The sequence below is a fragment of the Oncorhynchus nerka genome, linkage group LG11 (genome assembly GCF_034236695.1).
Source record: "Oncorhynchus nerka isolate Pitt River linkage group LG11, Oner_Uvic_2.0, whole genome shotgun sequence".
Taxonomy (NCBI): Eukaryota; Metazoa; Chordata; class Actinopteri; order Salmoniformes; family Salmonidae; genus Oncorhynchus; species Oncorhynchus nerka.
This window is the reverse complement of record NC_088406.1, coordinates 40,693,933-40,709,582: the sequence shown is the minus strand read 5'-3', so window position 1 is coordinate 40,709,582 and position 15,650 is coordinate 40,693,933. Positions and strand designations below refer to the sequence as shown.

The window sequence follows — 15,650 nt, the reverse complement described above, 5'->3', positions numbered from 1 at the left end:
ATTTTTCAAAATAAGGTCTTTTATGTGAGGCACAGATGTTCACTTGGACGAGACGAGTTCTGCTAGGAGCCAACCGAACTTAGTATGCAGAAGCCTTTAGGGGCGTTTTAGAAGCAATTTGGGTCTGTTTACAATAATACACCTAATAAGAATGGTGATGAATGTAGGAATGCAGGCTAACCCTATCCGAACATAACACACTCACACACCCACTAAACCACACACATACTGCCACTTCACCCCAAACATTCCAACCTGACATTCCAATATAAAGACCACCTACCACCTAACATAAGTACCCCCACCACCCATGAGGCTAACATAACAATGGCTACTGTCACTAACCCCTCTCTGTTGTGACACAAGTGTCCTTGTCTGTTATTATGGTAATTACAACAACAAAAACTCAGGAGCGCCACTACTCAGCACTGACACCTGCTGGGCAGATAGGGAACTGCAGACACTCAGTGTTATAACATGACACTGTGTAGTGTACAGGGAGTTAGAAGGTGTGTGTGTGTGTGTGTGTGTGTGTGTGTGTGTGTGTGTGTGTGTGTGTGTGTGTGTGTGTGTGTGTGTGTGTGTGTGTGATTGTTAGTGTCTGAGGAGTGGTAAAGTGATGCTGTTAAATGTCATCATCTTGCCTCACCCTGTACCCCTCATAACACTCTCTTCTCTCACTCAGTCACAGACACACACACACACGCACACAAACACCCTTCTGTGCCAAGCCCCCTCTTGTGGGTGCCAGTGTGTCCTGGCAGTGCCAACAGTAGCTGTGTCTCCTGGGCTCTCTGGTGTGGAGAGGGATTATGGTAATGTTGCGATGGGAGGGAGGGAGGTGTGGGAAGGGCTGAGAGATAAAGGAAGAGAAGGAGTGAGTTAGTGGAAGAGAGATAGAAGTAAGGAGAAATTGAAAGAGGTTGAGGACAGAGTTAAAGAGAGGGATAACACTCAAGGCTTCTGCCATCTTCTCCTTTGCTCTTATTCCCCTCACCTCCTTCCCCCTCTCCTCCAAAGCTCTCTAAAGGCTTTCCTCTCTCTTTCTCTAAACCTCTCGCCTCTCCCCTCTCCTGTTTTCTGAAAGGCCTGCTCTTTGTGTATGTGTATGTGTATGTGTGTGAGCACTGAAAGGGTTTTTCTTCCTCCGTCTGGGCCTTTAGAGAGGGTCAATATTTCCCCCCAAACACTCCTCGTCCTGGAGGACTCCCAACCCCCCCGGCACCAAAACATACTGCGCTGTATCTGACTCTGGTACCCATTTGACTTCCCAGCACCACCTGTAACAACAACAGTCAAAAGTCATGTAGCGGCCTTGAACAGTCTAAACTCTCACACTGTGTTGTCTGTCTACTGATAGGCCTGGTTACTGTGGCTGATAACCCAGCCCAGGGAGTGTGAGAGAAAGCCTGTCTCTACACACTTCTTCTCAGGCGTGTGCACGGTGACATTCACAAGGTTTCCATGTGTTTGACACCAATCTATTCACTCCATTCAAGCCATATGGGCCGTCCTCCCCTCACCATACTCACATATGAGTGTTCCTCCGGGTGTGAGTGTGTTAAGTGCTGCCAAGGCTGACTGGGTCAGAAGTGGGAATTCCTACTGGAAAACAGGCCCAGGAGGCAGGAATGCTTATAGTGCTATTAGACAGGGACGCTCAGTGGTTTAGGAACGTGTGTGTTTGACTGCATGAGTGGAGAGAGTGACCAGTGAAAATGTGTTGGACTTTCTCTCATACATCTGCACCACCTAGTGGTGAATATTATAATATTACTGGTGTCTCGAGCGCTCCACGTGTTTTACAGTCTTTGTCAGTTCCCCTCCTCACCACAAGGTTACTGCTAAACAAATGGGGAAGTCTTCAGTTCTATTATTGGCCTCCTTAACCCTCTGCCTCTCCCCTCCAGGCCCAAAAGAATGAGAGGGAGTCCATCCGGCAGAAGCTGGCCCTGGGTAGTTTCTTTGACGATGGGCCGGGTATCTATACCAGCTGCAGCAAGAGTGGCAAGCCCAGTCTGTCCTCACGGTAAGAGACATGTATCATCAGCTGTACATCAATCCCACAAAGTCAACAACACACAGATGACTGAAGATGGGGCGGCCGGGCGTTTGAATACGCTTCAGCCGTAACATGGACTCTTAACAATGTGATGAAACTTTGTTACTTCTTGCTGAAACAAGAACATGAGTCTCCGGTCGACTAGTCAATGCCCCCACAATGCAGCAGCAGCAGACATAGAATTAGAATGAATAGAACAGGCTTGGAAGCTCTCACCTTGACTGGTAAACTCATGGGTACACTCGCAATGGCTGCCTGGTATTGTGATGCAATAATTTCCATGGTAATGTAGAATGTTCATTCAAATGATGTTAGCTGATGTAATGGTGTGTATATGTCATGATGTCATGTAATGGAATGTATATTTTGTAATGTCAGTTGAGTTGAATCAACAAATCACAGCACATATTTTAGCACATATTTTACTTCCTGCTTTGCTCCTATGGGTACACTCGCAATGGCCACTAGTGGCGTAGTCCCGAGTGGCGCAGCGGTCTAAGGCACTGCATCTCAGTGCACGAGATGTCACTACAGTCCCTGGTTTGAATCCAGGCCATATCACTTCCGGCTGTGATTGGGAGTCCCATAGAGCAGTACACAATTGGCCCGGCATTGTCCAGGTTTGGCTGGGGTAGGCCGTCATTGTAAATAGGAATTTGATCTTAACTGACTTGCCTAGTTAAATAAAAGGTTTAAAAGAATCCATTATGCTGTCATTGACTTGAATGGGGATGCCCGTTCTATTTGTTCTATTTCTATAACAGCACTTGCAGTCAGGAGAGGAGGAGAAGAGAAAATTATGCATAAAACAGTTTTTGGGACATTCAAACAGTTATTATGGTAACCGCCTCATTTGGTTGGCCAATTACCTTCATCCAATATTCCATGACCATCACAGCCCCCACACACACACACACACACACACACACACACACACACACACACACACACACACACACACACACACACACACACACATAAAAACACACAGATACAGACACAGATCAGTTTCACCCTCAGTCCCAGTCCCTGTTCTTGAGAAACAATGACATCACTCTCTTTATGTGTGTGGGCACTGTCACTAGAGTGAAATTGCAGGTTACTGGACATTACTCTAACAGAGTCAGATTTGACCTTTTCTTAATGCCTGTAAAAGTGTCCATCTCCTGGAACTCTGTAGGGCCGTCTCCCCAACACAGACAGACTCCTGCTCTCTCCCTCTGATACCTCTGTTGATTGTTGAGAGTAAGGGACATTTCCTCTCTCTTTCTCTGCATCCCGGCACTGTGGATCTCACTTCCCAAAATGACCTCCTACACACAACCTCAACCTTACTGGAACCAGTATTCCAGGATACATACATTCATACAGTCATACACACAAAGGCACTCACAACGTTAATGAATCTGAAACTATGCTATATGAAAATGAGATCTCACCAAAGAAACTCTTATGGGGTGAACTCACTGGTTATACTGCTGGATAAGTCAGGTACTTCCATGAACTAGTTCGAAGGATCGTTTTGATGCTCCTTCCTCTGAAACTACCAATCAATTACTCTGGTCTGACTAAATCTGGACTGATTGGGTCCAGGCTGTGTAATCGATCAGGTTTTCTCTACATGTGTTTGTAACTACTGCTTCAAATAAGCTGATTAATGATGAAAAAGGGTTTGATCCAGATCTTACAGGACTCAGGTCTTCTGAGGTCTAGAGAGCCGTCAGAGTCTAGCTGTTTGGATGGAACCTTCACCCTGGATGGATCGATCCCAAGTTAGAGCAGGAGAGGGAGGAATTTAATAATGCTATGGAAGGCTAGTCGCTATTACAGTCCTATCACAGACACACTGAGACCTCGGTGGAGAGTTGGAGGAGGGTTTGGCCTGAGTGGAAAACTAGATGGGACTGTTATTGAGTTTCTTTCTCACCAGCGGTGCCTAGGTGCATGTTATCTGGGTCAATAAAACCCTACAAGCAATTACTGGTGAGCGAACTTTCCTTAGTCCATAGAACATTCCTTAGCCCAGAGTAATGATGCATCCTCTCCCCCATCTCTCTTTCTCCTCTTTCCTCCACTCTCCTCTCTCTCTCTTCCTCCCCCTCTTCCTCCCCCTCTCTCTCCCTCCTCTTTTCTCCTTTCTCCTCTCTCCTCTCTCCTCTCTCCTCTCTCTCTCTTCCTCCCCCCCTCTCTCTCCCTCCTCTTTCCTCCCCTCTCCTCTCTTCCTCCCCCTCTCCCCCCCCTCTCTCTCCTCCTCTCTCTCCTCTCTCTCTTCCTCCCCCTCTCCCTCCCCCTCTCTCTCCCTCTCTCTTCCTTCTCTCTCTCCTCTCTCCTCTCTCTCTTCCTCCCCTCTTCCTCCCCCCTCCCTCCCCCTCTCTCTCCCTCCTCTTTCCTCTCTCCTCTCTCCTTCCTCCTCTCTCCTCCCTCCTCTCTCCTCTCCCCTCTTTTCCTCTCTCCTCCCCTCTCCCTCCCCCTCTCTCTCCCTCCTCTTTCCTCCTCTCTCCTCTCTCTCTCTCTTCCTCCCCCTCTCTCTCCCTCCTCTTTCCTCCTTTTCTCCTTTCTCCTCTCTCCCTCTCTCCTTCCTCCTCTCTCCTCCCTCCCTCTCTCTCCTCTCTCTCTCTCTCCTCCCTCCTCTCCTCCTCTCTCTCCTCCCTCCTCTCTCCTCCCTCCTCTCTCCTCCCTCCTCTCTCTCCTCCCTCCCTCTCCTCCTCTCTCTCCTTCCTCCTCTCTCCTCCCTCCTCTCTCTCCTCCCTCCTCACCTCCTCTCTCTCCTCTCCTCTCTCTCCTCCCTCCTCTCTCTCCTCCCTCCTCTCCTCCTCTCTCTCCTTCCTCCTCTCTCCTCCCTCCTCTCTCTCCTCTCTCCTCCCTCCTCACCTCCTCTCTCTCCTCTCCTCTATCTCCTCCCTCCTCTCTCTCCTCTCTCCTCTCTCCAGGCTGCAGAGTGGGATGAACCTGCAGATCTGTTTTGTCAACGACAGCGGCAGCGACAAGGACAGCGATGCAGACGACAGCAAGACAGAGACCAGTCTGGACACACCGCTGTCCCCCATGGTACAGACTACCACACACACGTTCATATTTCTGTGTGAATGTGTTTCTCTCACTGTTGGGGATTCACACACAGAGTTTGTTATATGAGTCAGAAATATAGCTCTCAGTAGGACTTGTGTGGAAGAATGACAGAGCACGAGAGAGAGGGAAAGGTAGAATGAGAGAGAAATATAAATTCTTAGAGAGATCTACTGTGTGACTCGTGTACTCAAGATAGCACACTCAGTAAGACTGTGACAGAATGCGAGCGAGGGACAACGACAGGGACAGATTCGGTATGAATCAGAGCGATAGCCCTGGGTTAAGCGTGTGGGGGAGAGTGAATGGCCATGCTCATGTTTTCTGGCCCGTTAACCAATACACCGGCAGCAAATGAGGGTTGAATATGAACACGCTCTCTGAAGGACATGGATGAGTGGCCACGGGCTGTCTGACAGACACAGCTAATAGAGAGAGGGAGAGGGAGTGAGGGAGATAATCCCAGTATTTATAACCAGCTGTTATAGCTCTGAGCTGTTTCCCTGTCTGACTGACCTCTGTGTTCAGTGAATGACCTATCAATGACAACACAAGAAGAACGAAGACCCAACGGGAATAAAGCACTAACGTTTCCTTATTTCCCATTCTTCTGTCTCCACTCTCTCCACGTCCCTGTCCCCCTCTCCATGTCCCTGTCCCCCAGTCGAAGCAGAGTTCGTCCTACTCTGACCGGGACACTACGGAGGAAGACAGTGAGTCTCTGGAGGACATGGACTTTCTGAGCAGACAGAAGAAGTTGCAGGCCGAGGCTAAGCTAGCCCTGGCGATGGCCAAACCCATGGCCAAGATGCAGGTGGAGGTGGAAAAGCAGAACCGCAAGAAGTCCCCTGTGGCAGACCTGGTCAGTACCGTCGCTATAGGCAACGGGCCTGGAACCTCAGCTTCTAGTAAGCGTTTCTGAACCCAGGTCTTTTCAGAGCAAACCATCCACACGGGTCTTCTTTAACATTGTGATGATGTCACCTAGTAGACACCACCCCCCTCCTTCTCTGCCCGTTGGCGACATCAATGCCCCCCCTAGCACACACACACACAAAGTCCCCCACACACACACACAGACACACACACACACACAGATACACACACACACACACACCAATATCTCCACCTGGGCAGAAGACGTTATTTATTCAGTAAAGAGGGGGTGCTTAGGTTGGTGCGATCTATTATTAATATCCCAGAATGGACTGGGTAACGTGTTTGGGGATGTAGTCGTGCCCAGCAGTCAGAAGAGATGAGTGTCATATCTGAGGCCCTGTCACTCAGCTAACACACTGGTGTACTGAACACAGGGGCAAATGAGGCCCTGTCACTAAGCTAACACACTGGTGTACTTAACACAGGGGCAGATTAGGCCCTGTCACTAAACTAACACACTGGTGTACTGAACACAGGGGCAGATGAGGCCCTGTCACTAAGCTAACACACTGGTGTACTGAAGACAGGGGCAGATGAGGCCATGTTGCTAAGCTAACACACTGGTGTACTGAACACAGGGGCAGATGAGGCCATGTTGCTAAGCTAACACACTGGTGTACTGAAGACAGGGGCAGATGAGGCCATGTTGCTAAGCTAACACACTGGTGTACTGAACACAGGGGCAGATGAGGCCATGTTGCTAAGCTAACACACTGGTGTACTGAACACAGGGGCAGATGAGGCCCAGTCACTCAGCTAACACACTGGTGTACTGAACACAGGGGCAGATGAGGCCCTGTCACTAAGCAAACACACTGGTGCACTGAACACAGGGGCAGATGAGGCCATGTTGCTAAGCTAACACACTGGTGTACTGAACACAGGGGCAGGTGAGGCCCTGTCACTAAGCTAACACACTGGTGTACTGAACACAGGGGCAGATGAGGCCATGTTGCTAAGCTAACACACTGGTGTACTGAACACAGTGGCAGATGAGGCCATGTTGCTAAGCTAACACTGGTGTACTGAACACAGAGGCAGATTAGGCCCTGTCACTAAACTAACACACTGGTGTACTGAACACAGGGGCAGATGAGGCCATGTTGCTAAGCTAACACACTGGTGTACTGAACACAGGGGCAGATGAGGCCCTGTCGCTAAGCTAACACACTGGTGTACTGAACACAGGGGCAGATTAGGCCCTGTCACTAAGCTAACACACTGGTGTACTGAACACAGGGGCAGATGAGGCCATGTTGCTAAGCTAACACACTGGTGTACTGAACACAGGGGCAGATGAGGCCATGTTGCTAAGCTAACACACTGGTGTACTGAACACAGGGGCAGATGAGGCCATGTTGCTAAGCTAACACACTGGTGTACTGAACACAGGGGCAGATTAGGCCCTGTCACTAAGCTAACACACTGGTGTACTGAACACAGGGGCAGATGAGGCCGTGTTGCTAAGCTAACACACTGGTGTACTGAACACAGGGGCAGATGAGGCCATGTTGCTAAGCTAACACACTGCTGTACTGAACACAGGGGCAGATGAGGCCATGTTGCTAAGCTAACACACTGGTGTACTGAACACAGGGGCAGATGAGGCCATGTTGCTAAGCTAACACACTGGTGTACTGAACACAGGGGCAGATGAGGCCATGTTGCTAAGCTAACACACTGGTGTACTGAACACAGGGGCAGATGAGGCCATGTTGCTAAGCTAACACACTGGTGTACTGAACACAGGGGCAGATTAGGCCCTGTCACTAAGCTAACACACTGGTGTACTGAACACAGGGGCAGATGAGGCCATGTTGCTAAGCTAACACACTGGTGTACTGAACACAGGGGCAGATGAGGCCATGTTGCTAAGCTAACACACTGCTGTACTGAACACAGGGGCAGATGAGGCCATGTTGCTAAGCTAACACACTGGTGTACTGAACACAGGGGCAGATGAGGCCATGTTGCTAAGCTAACACACTGGTGTACTGAACACAGGGGCAGATTAGGCCCTGTCACTAAGCTAACACACTGGTGTACTGAACACAGGGGCAGATGAGGCCATGTCGCTAAGCTAACACACTGGTGTACTGAACACAGGGGCAGATGAGGCCATGTTGCTAAGCTAACACACTGCTGTACTGAACACAGGGGCAGATGAGGCCATGTTGCTAAGCTAACACACTGGTGTACTGAACACAGGGGCAGATGAGGCCATGTTGCTAAGCTAACACACTGGTGTACTGAACACAGGGGCAGATTAGGCCCTGTCACTAAGCTAACACACTGGTGTACCGAACACAGGGGCAGATGAGGCCATGTTGCTAAGCTAACACACTGGTGTACTGAACACAGGGGCAGATGAGGCCATGTTGCTAAGCTAACACACTGGTGTACTGAACACAGGGGCAGATGAGGCCATGTTGCTAAGCTAACACACTGGTGTACTGAACACAGGGGCAGATGAGGCCATGTTGCTAAGCTAACACACTGGTGTACTGAACACAGGGGCAGATGAGGCCATGTTGCTAAGCTAACACACTGGTGTACTGAACACAGGGGCAGATGAGGCCATGTTGCTAAGCTAACACACTGGTGTACTGAACACAGGGGCAGATGAGGCCATGTTGCTAAGCTAACACACTGGTGTACTGAACACAGGGGCAGATGAGGCCATGTTGCTAAGCTAACACACTGCTGTACTGAACACAGGGGCAGATGAGGCCATGTTGCTAAGCTAACACACTGCTGTACTGAACACAGGGGCAGATGAGGCCATGTTGCTAAGCTAACACACTGGTGTACCGAACACAGGGGCAGATGAGGCCATGTTGCTAAGCTAACACACTGGTGTACCGAACACAGGGGCAGATGAGGCCATGTTGCTAAGCTAACACACTGGTGTACCGAACACAGGGGCAGATGAGGCCATGTTGCTAAGCTAACACACTGGTGTACCGAACACAGGGGCAGATGAGGCCATGTTGCTAAGCTAACACACTGGTGTACCGAACACAGGGGCAGATGAGGCCATGTTGCTAAGCTAACACATTGGTGTACTGAACACAGGGGCAGATGAGGCCATGTTGCTAAGCTAACACACTGGTGTACTGAACACAGGGGCAGATGAGGCCATGTTGCTAAGCTAACACACTGCTGTACTGAACACAGGGGCAGATGAGGCCATGTTGCTAAGCTAACACACTGGTGTACTGAACACAGGGGCAGATGAGGCCATGTTGCTAAGCTAACACACTGGTGTACTGAACACAGGGGCAGATGAGGCCATGTTGCTAAGCTAACACACTGGTGTACTGAACACAAGGGCAGATGAGGCCATGTTGCTAAGCTAACACACTGGTGTACTGAACACAGGGGCAGATGAGGCCATGTTGCTAAGCTAACACACTGGTGTACTGAACACAGGGGCAGATGAGGCCATGTTGCTAAGCTAACACATTGGTGTACTGAACACAGGGGCAGATGAGGCCATGTTGCTAAGCTAACACACTGGTGTACTGAACACAGGGGCAGATTAGGCCCTGTCACTAAGCTAACATACTGGTGTACTGAACACAGGGGCAGATGAGGCCATGTTGCTAAGCTAACACACTGGTGTACTGAACACAGGGGCAGATGAGGCCATGTTGCTAAGCTAACACACTGGTGTACTGAAAACAGGGGCAGATGAGGCCATGTTGCTAAGCTAACACACTGCTGTACTGAGCACAGGGGCAGCGCCATGCTGTGGGCAGACTCACACCTATCTGCTCATTCCTGGGTACAAGTTCTCAGTACATTTGTTATAGAAATATACAAGAATGTGAAACTTTACCAGTTGATTTCAGCCCTACCACAAAATACATAGTCAGAGTGCAGGCTGGCACCTGGCCAGTTTGTTAAACCAGAGGCCGCGGGGTTGAGTGCCAGGGGCTCTTGCGTAAGTCACTAATGACAGGAGAAATGAGGGGAATGTGTGTGAGGCTATTCTTTTTACAGCAGATACCACGCTTTAATTCACTAAAGCCATGTGGCCTTCCAAAGAATTTACACAACACTCCCACCAAGAGAATTACATTATTTTAGTTTTTCCCCATTCATGTCATGCTAAGAGAATACTGATATGATGAAATACTTGAGTATTGTTGTTGGTGGTATCCTTATTCGTATTGCCACTAACCTCACAAGCCAGTAATATCACTGAGGGAGGAAACTCCGCCTCAGACAAACACAATGAGCCCAAACACATATCGTGACCAAAACACTACCACTCGCGGTGGCCAGCTCTCCCCCCGCATCTCTCACTCTCTCTCTCTTTTCTCACACCCCCGCCTCTCTCTGCATGTCACTGACTTCCGTGCTCCCTCTCCGAACTGAAACAGTGGCACGTGGCAGAGGGGAAACATGGCCCCTGGCGCAGTTGCATGCGTGCCAATGTGAAAGTGAAAGAGGAGTGAGAAACTCTGACAAGAAGAACCAGCTAAGCGATCATGGAAGGAGCACATGGAAGGAGCACATGTTTTCTCACCATTAGACACGTTCTCTGTCTCTCCTAGAGAGAGAGAGAGAGAGAAAGGAGATGCACACAGATGATAGAAATAGATTGAACAAGGGATCGAGGGAAATTCTCATACCCAGTGAGCCTGAGAAAGAACATGATGCTTTATGATTCACCTTGGTTACTCTCTAGGGTTAATGTCAAACCTGCCCCTATTGAACCCAACAAGGTGTGGTGAGTGACATACAGAATGAGAGAGAAGGGGAGCGATAAAGAGGTGGATGAGAGGAAGAGAAACGGAAACTCTTGAGGGAAATACAAACAGCAGTGAAAGGCTGTGTGTTGATTTGACAAGAACAAACTGTCAAAGAATTCAGGGAGACAAAGAGAGAGCGTATAGTGTGTTGCTTACTGCCAGGAGCATAGCCGCGGGAAGTCGTTTGGGGGTGGGGGTGCTACGGATTTTGGTGCTGGGGGATGCTGAAAAAAATGCTTTGCCCGCCCTACAGACGGCTATGTCATTCCACTAATACAGAACTAGTAAAGGCCCAGTGAACTCTTTTTTTCTTTAAAAAATATATACACTACCGGTCCAAAGTTTTAGAACACCTACTCATTCAAGGATTTTTCTTTATTTGTACTATTTTCTACATTGTAGAACAGTAGTGAAGACATCAACACTATGAAATGACACATATGGAATCATGTAGTAACCAAAAAAGTGTTAAGCAGATGAACACTCTTGGCACACATCTCAATTTGGTTGAGGTCGGGGGATTGTGGAGGCCAGGTCATCTGATGCAGCACTCCATCACTCTCCTTATTGGTCAAATTGCCCTTACACAGCCTGGATGTGTGTTGGCTCATTATCCTGTTGAAAAACAAATGATAGTGCAAACCAGATGGGATGGCATATCGCTGCAGAATGCTGTGGTAGCCATGCTGGTTAAATGTGCCTTGAATTCTAAATAAATGACAGACAGTGTCACCAGTAAAGCTCCCCACACCATAACACCTCCTCCTCCATGCTTTACGGTGGGAAATACACATGCAGAGATCATCCGTTCACCCACACTGCGTCTCACAAAGACACGGCTGTTGGAATCAAAAATCTCTAATTTGACTCCAAACCAAAGGACAAATTTCCAAAAGTCTAATGTCCATTGCTCGTGTGTTTTGAACCAAGCGAGTCTCTTCTTCTTCTTGGTGTCCTTTAGTGGTGTTTTTTTAACCTTTATTTAACTAGGCAAGTCAGTTAAGAACACATTTTTGTTTTCAATGATGGCCTAGGAACAGTGGGTTAACTGCCTTGTTCAGTGGCAGAATGACAGATTTTTACCTTGTCAGCTCGGGGATTCGATCTTGCAAACCTTCGGTTACTTTCGGTTACTAGTCCAACACTCTAACCACTTTGCAGCAATTTGACCACGAAGGCCTGATTCACAAAGTCTCCTCTGAACAGTTGATGTGGAGATGTGTCTGTCACTTGAATTCTATGAAGCATTTATTTGGGCTGCAATTTCTGATGCTGGTAACTCTAATAACTTATCCTCTGCAGCAGAGGTAACTCTGGATCTTCTTTTTTTCATGAGAGCCATCATAGCACTTGAGGGTTTTTGCGACTGCCCTTGAAGAAACATTCAAAGTTCTTAAAATGTTCCGTATTGACTGACCTTCATGTCTTAAAGTAATGATGGACTGTCGTTTCTCTTTGCTTATTTGAACTGTTCTTGCCATAATATGGTCTTATGGTCTTTTACCAAATAGGGCTATCTTCTGTATTACCTCCCCTACCTTTTCACAACACAACTGATTGGCTCAAATGCATTAAGAAGGAAAGAAATTCCACAAATTAACTTTTAACTGCATTCCAGGTGACTACCTCATGAAGCTGGTTGAGGGAATGCCAGGAGTGTGCAAAGCTGTCATCAAGGCAGAGGGTGGCTATTTGAAGAATATCAAATATATTTAGATTTGTTTAACACTTTTTTGGTTACTACATGATTCCATATGTATTATTTAATAGTTTTGATGTCTTCACTATTGTTATACAATGTAGAAAACAGTAAAAATAAAGAAAACCCCTTGAATGAGTAGGTGCTCTAAAACTTTTGACTGGTAGTGTATATTCAGATTTTTTAGGGGGTGCTACAACACCTTCAGCACCCCTACTTCCCGCAGCTATGGCCAGAAGGAAGGAGACAGAGTTGTTTCCTGTAGCTCTCTATGACTAGGGTCAGTTCAGAGACCATTGCTGTACTGTATATTGCTGTGACAGTCAAGTCACTAGGCTGACCCCTGCTGGAGAGATTGGGCTTTGCATCATATTACAGTCTAGTGCTCGAGCTGGGCAGCTCCTGTAGCATGGGGCTGCTTTCAGCAGCTGGATATATTTATGAGATGCAGATTAAACTGAAATGGCACCTTTCCTCAAGCATCTGCACCATCTTGCACACACAAACACACATAGGCCTACACACACTCACACCCACATATACTGCAGTGTCGTTGGCTTCTGTAGTGCCCGAGAGTCCAAATCAATGAGTGTACATATTTGGTACTTGTACATTTCCGATGTGCTGTATGTTTCTGAAAATGTGTGTGTATTTCTAACTGGTGTTGTCTGCGTTTCTCTCTAGCTGCCCCACATGCCCCACATCAGTGAGTGCCTGATGAAGAGGAGCCTGAAGCCTACAGACCTGAGAGACATGACCCTGGGACAACTACAGGTTATAGTCAACGACCTGCACTCCCAGATAGAGAGTGAGTACCACACACACACACACACACACGCACACACATGTTTTTCTATTCTTGTGGGGACCTAAAATGTATTTCCATTTTAAAATCCTATTTTTGTCTAACCCCTAACCCTGAACCTAAACCTAACCCTAACCATTGGCCCCTAAGCTTAAAATAGCCTTTGTCCTTGTGGGGATGTGGGAAATTTCCCCAAGAGTGAGAATTTTCCTTGTTTTACAATCCTTGTGAGGACTTTTAGTGATTTCAGGTCCCCACGAGGATAGAAGAACAAGACCACAGGCACACTCACACTCACGCACATACACACATTGTTAGTTATGGACTGTATCTTTGGTATTGACAGTCATTTCAGACAATGTAAGTTGGATGCATGTGTGATGATACTGGTGAAAGACGTACAATACCACATTTTACCAAGAAGGCCCAAATATCCCCCACAAAAAAATATGTTGCTATAGGATCTTGTATTTTAGTGGCATGGTTTCAAAATAAATGTTCCAATCAAAATATGTGTATCGTATGACTTGGGACTGGATTCAATCCGTATCGTGGAAGATTCGTGTTATAGCTGGATTGAAATGATATATAAAAGCAATATTCCCGCGTTGGCCGGAGACTGCATTCACTGTAACCGCTGCAAATGTCGGCTCAATCGGAAATGACCTTTTAACAGAGATCTTCCGCGGTACTTCTGCGATATGGATTGAATCCAGCGCCTGGTGTATGTTAGTGTTCTAATGCTGTGTTGTTGCTCTAATGTTTTTCTGACGTTGTTCTGATGTTTGTCTTCTCCAGGCCTGAATGAGGAGCTGGTGCAGCTGCTGCTGATCAGGGATGAACTGCACATGGAGCAGGATGCCATGCTGGTGGACATAGAGGACCTGACCAGGTGGTGATGCTATCTAACACACACACAGAGACACACAGAGAGACACACACCCACAGCCTCCAGGGCTATGACCGCAAACAGGCCACAAATGATTGGGGGAACTCTGTCTTTGGGACTGATGTTTAGCAAAGGTTATACATTTGCATGATTTTCATACAGAAGCACACACAAACACACGCACACACACAGCTGCAAGAACAAGGACCTCAAACAGGCCAGAGAATGATTAGGGGGAACTCTGTCTTTGAGAGAGACGTTAACCACAGTGTGATATATTTGCTGCAGCTAATAAAGTAGGTTATCTAATCATCATATTGTTTTTACTCAGGCATGCTGAGAGCCAGCAGAAACACATGGCTGAGAAGACCCCATCCAAATGAGACACCTCGACCCTACCCCATCCCTTTACTTCACTCCTGCCCCATCTTGGTCCCTGTGCCCTGCCCCATGTCTCTCACTGCTCCCCCTCTGTCTGCCCCTCTCCCATGGTGGCAGCAGCCAGAGGAAGTCCAGCCTTTCATTTGCTTCTGTGGTTGTCCCAGCGCTAAAGACAGAGAATTTCCTGCTTCCTGGGAGAAGAGGAAACTGATTGTGTGTTGTCATGGATACTGTCCCGGCTTCCTGTGCAGTGATCGGCCTTGCTTCGCTATTGTTTATTTTTAACTTTTTACATTTGCCACTAAATTATAACTGTCGATACAAAATGGTGGAGAAAAAAAATAATAGTGAGAAATTAGTAGAAAGTCAGTTAAAAGAGAAAAAAAGAAACATTGTATAAAACTATGAAGACTAACTTCAGACTATTTTAAGTTGAAAGGTCATTTTGAAGTATTTCAAAGTCAACCTCTTTTTATTCTGCACAATTGGTAGTTTTCAACTGAGAAATGTTTATTTGAAGGTGCTAAAAGAGTGTAAAGGAAACATGCCTCTGCCTTGTAGTGGAGTTGTAACTTTTGGTAATACATTCACTCTGATCGGTCTTCAACATTTTGTGAATGTTGATTTTCTGACACGAGTCATTTTAAATGAATAAATGTGTTAATATCATTTACATCCTATTGTATTGAGAATTTTTATTTGAGGGAAGAAATGTTTATGTACAGATATGTAAAATAAAAAATAAACTTTGTTTCATATATTGTGGTTTGGTGTGCAGTCTGTTAAGAAAAGTGGACAGAGATTGAGATATTATTGTAAATACTATAAGTGCAAACTGGCAAAACACAGTACATTAACAGTGCATTTATGACTATTTGATAATTATGTAATACTAATACTGACAAGTGCATTGTAGGATTTTGGACATAATTCATAAATGAATAACCATACCGACATCACTGCCATCTGGGAAGAGAAAACCTGATCACTCCGCTGAATATTTTATTCAGAGGCAACAAGAGTATGAAGTATGAAGAATGCATCAGTTT

At 47.0% G+C, this 15,650-nt stretch overlaps 1 protein-coding gene across 1 annotated transcript in view; it reads left to right on the top strand.

Moving 5' to 3' along the window:
- Positions 1-15,359, top strand: part of schip1 (schwannomin interacting protein 1) — a 369,551-nt gene extending 354,192 nt beyond the window's left edge. Inside the window, exons 10-15 of the mRNA XM_065024524.1 lie at positions 1,911-2,029; positions 4,993-5,110; positions 5,793-5,990; positions 13,211-13,334; positions 14,130-14,223; positions 14,552-15,359. Coding sequence (XP_064880596.1) covers positions 1,911-2,029; positions 4,993-5,110; positions 5,793-5,990; positions 13,211-13,334; positions 14,130-14,223; positions 14,552-14,603 — 705 coding nt within the window. The 3' untranslated portion in view covers positions 14,604-15,359. The remainder of the gene's footprint in view (positions 1-1,910; positions 2,030-4,992; positions 5,111-5,792; positions 5,991-13,210; positions 13,335-14,129; positions 14,224-14,551) is intronic.
- The last annotated feature ends 291 nt before the right edge of the window (positions 15,360-15,650 follow it).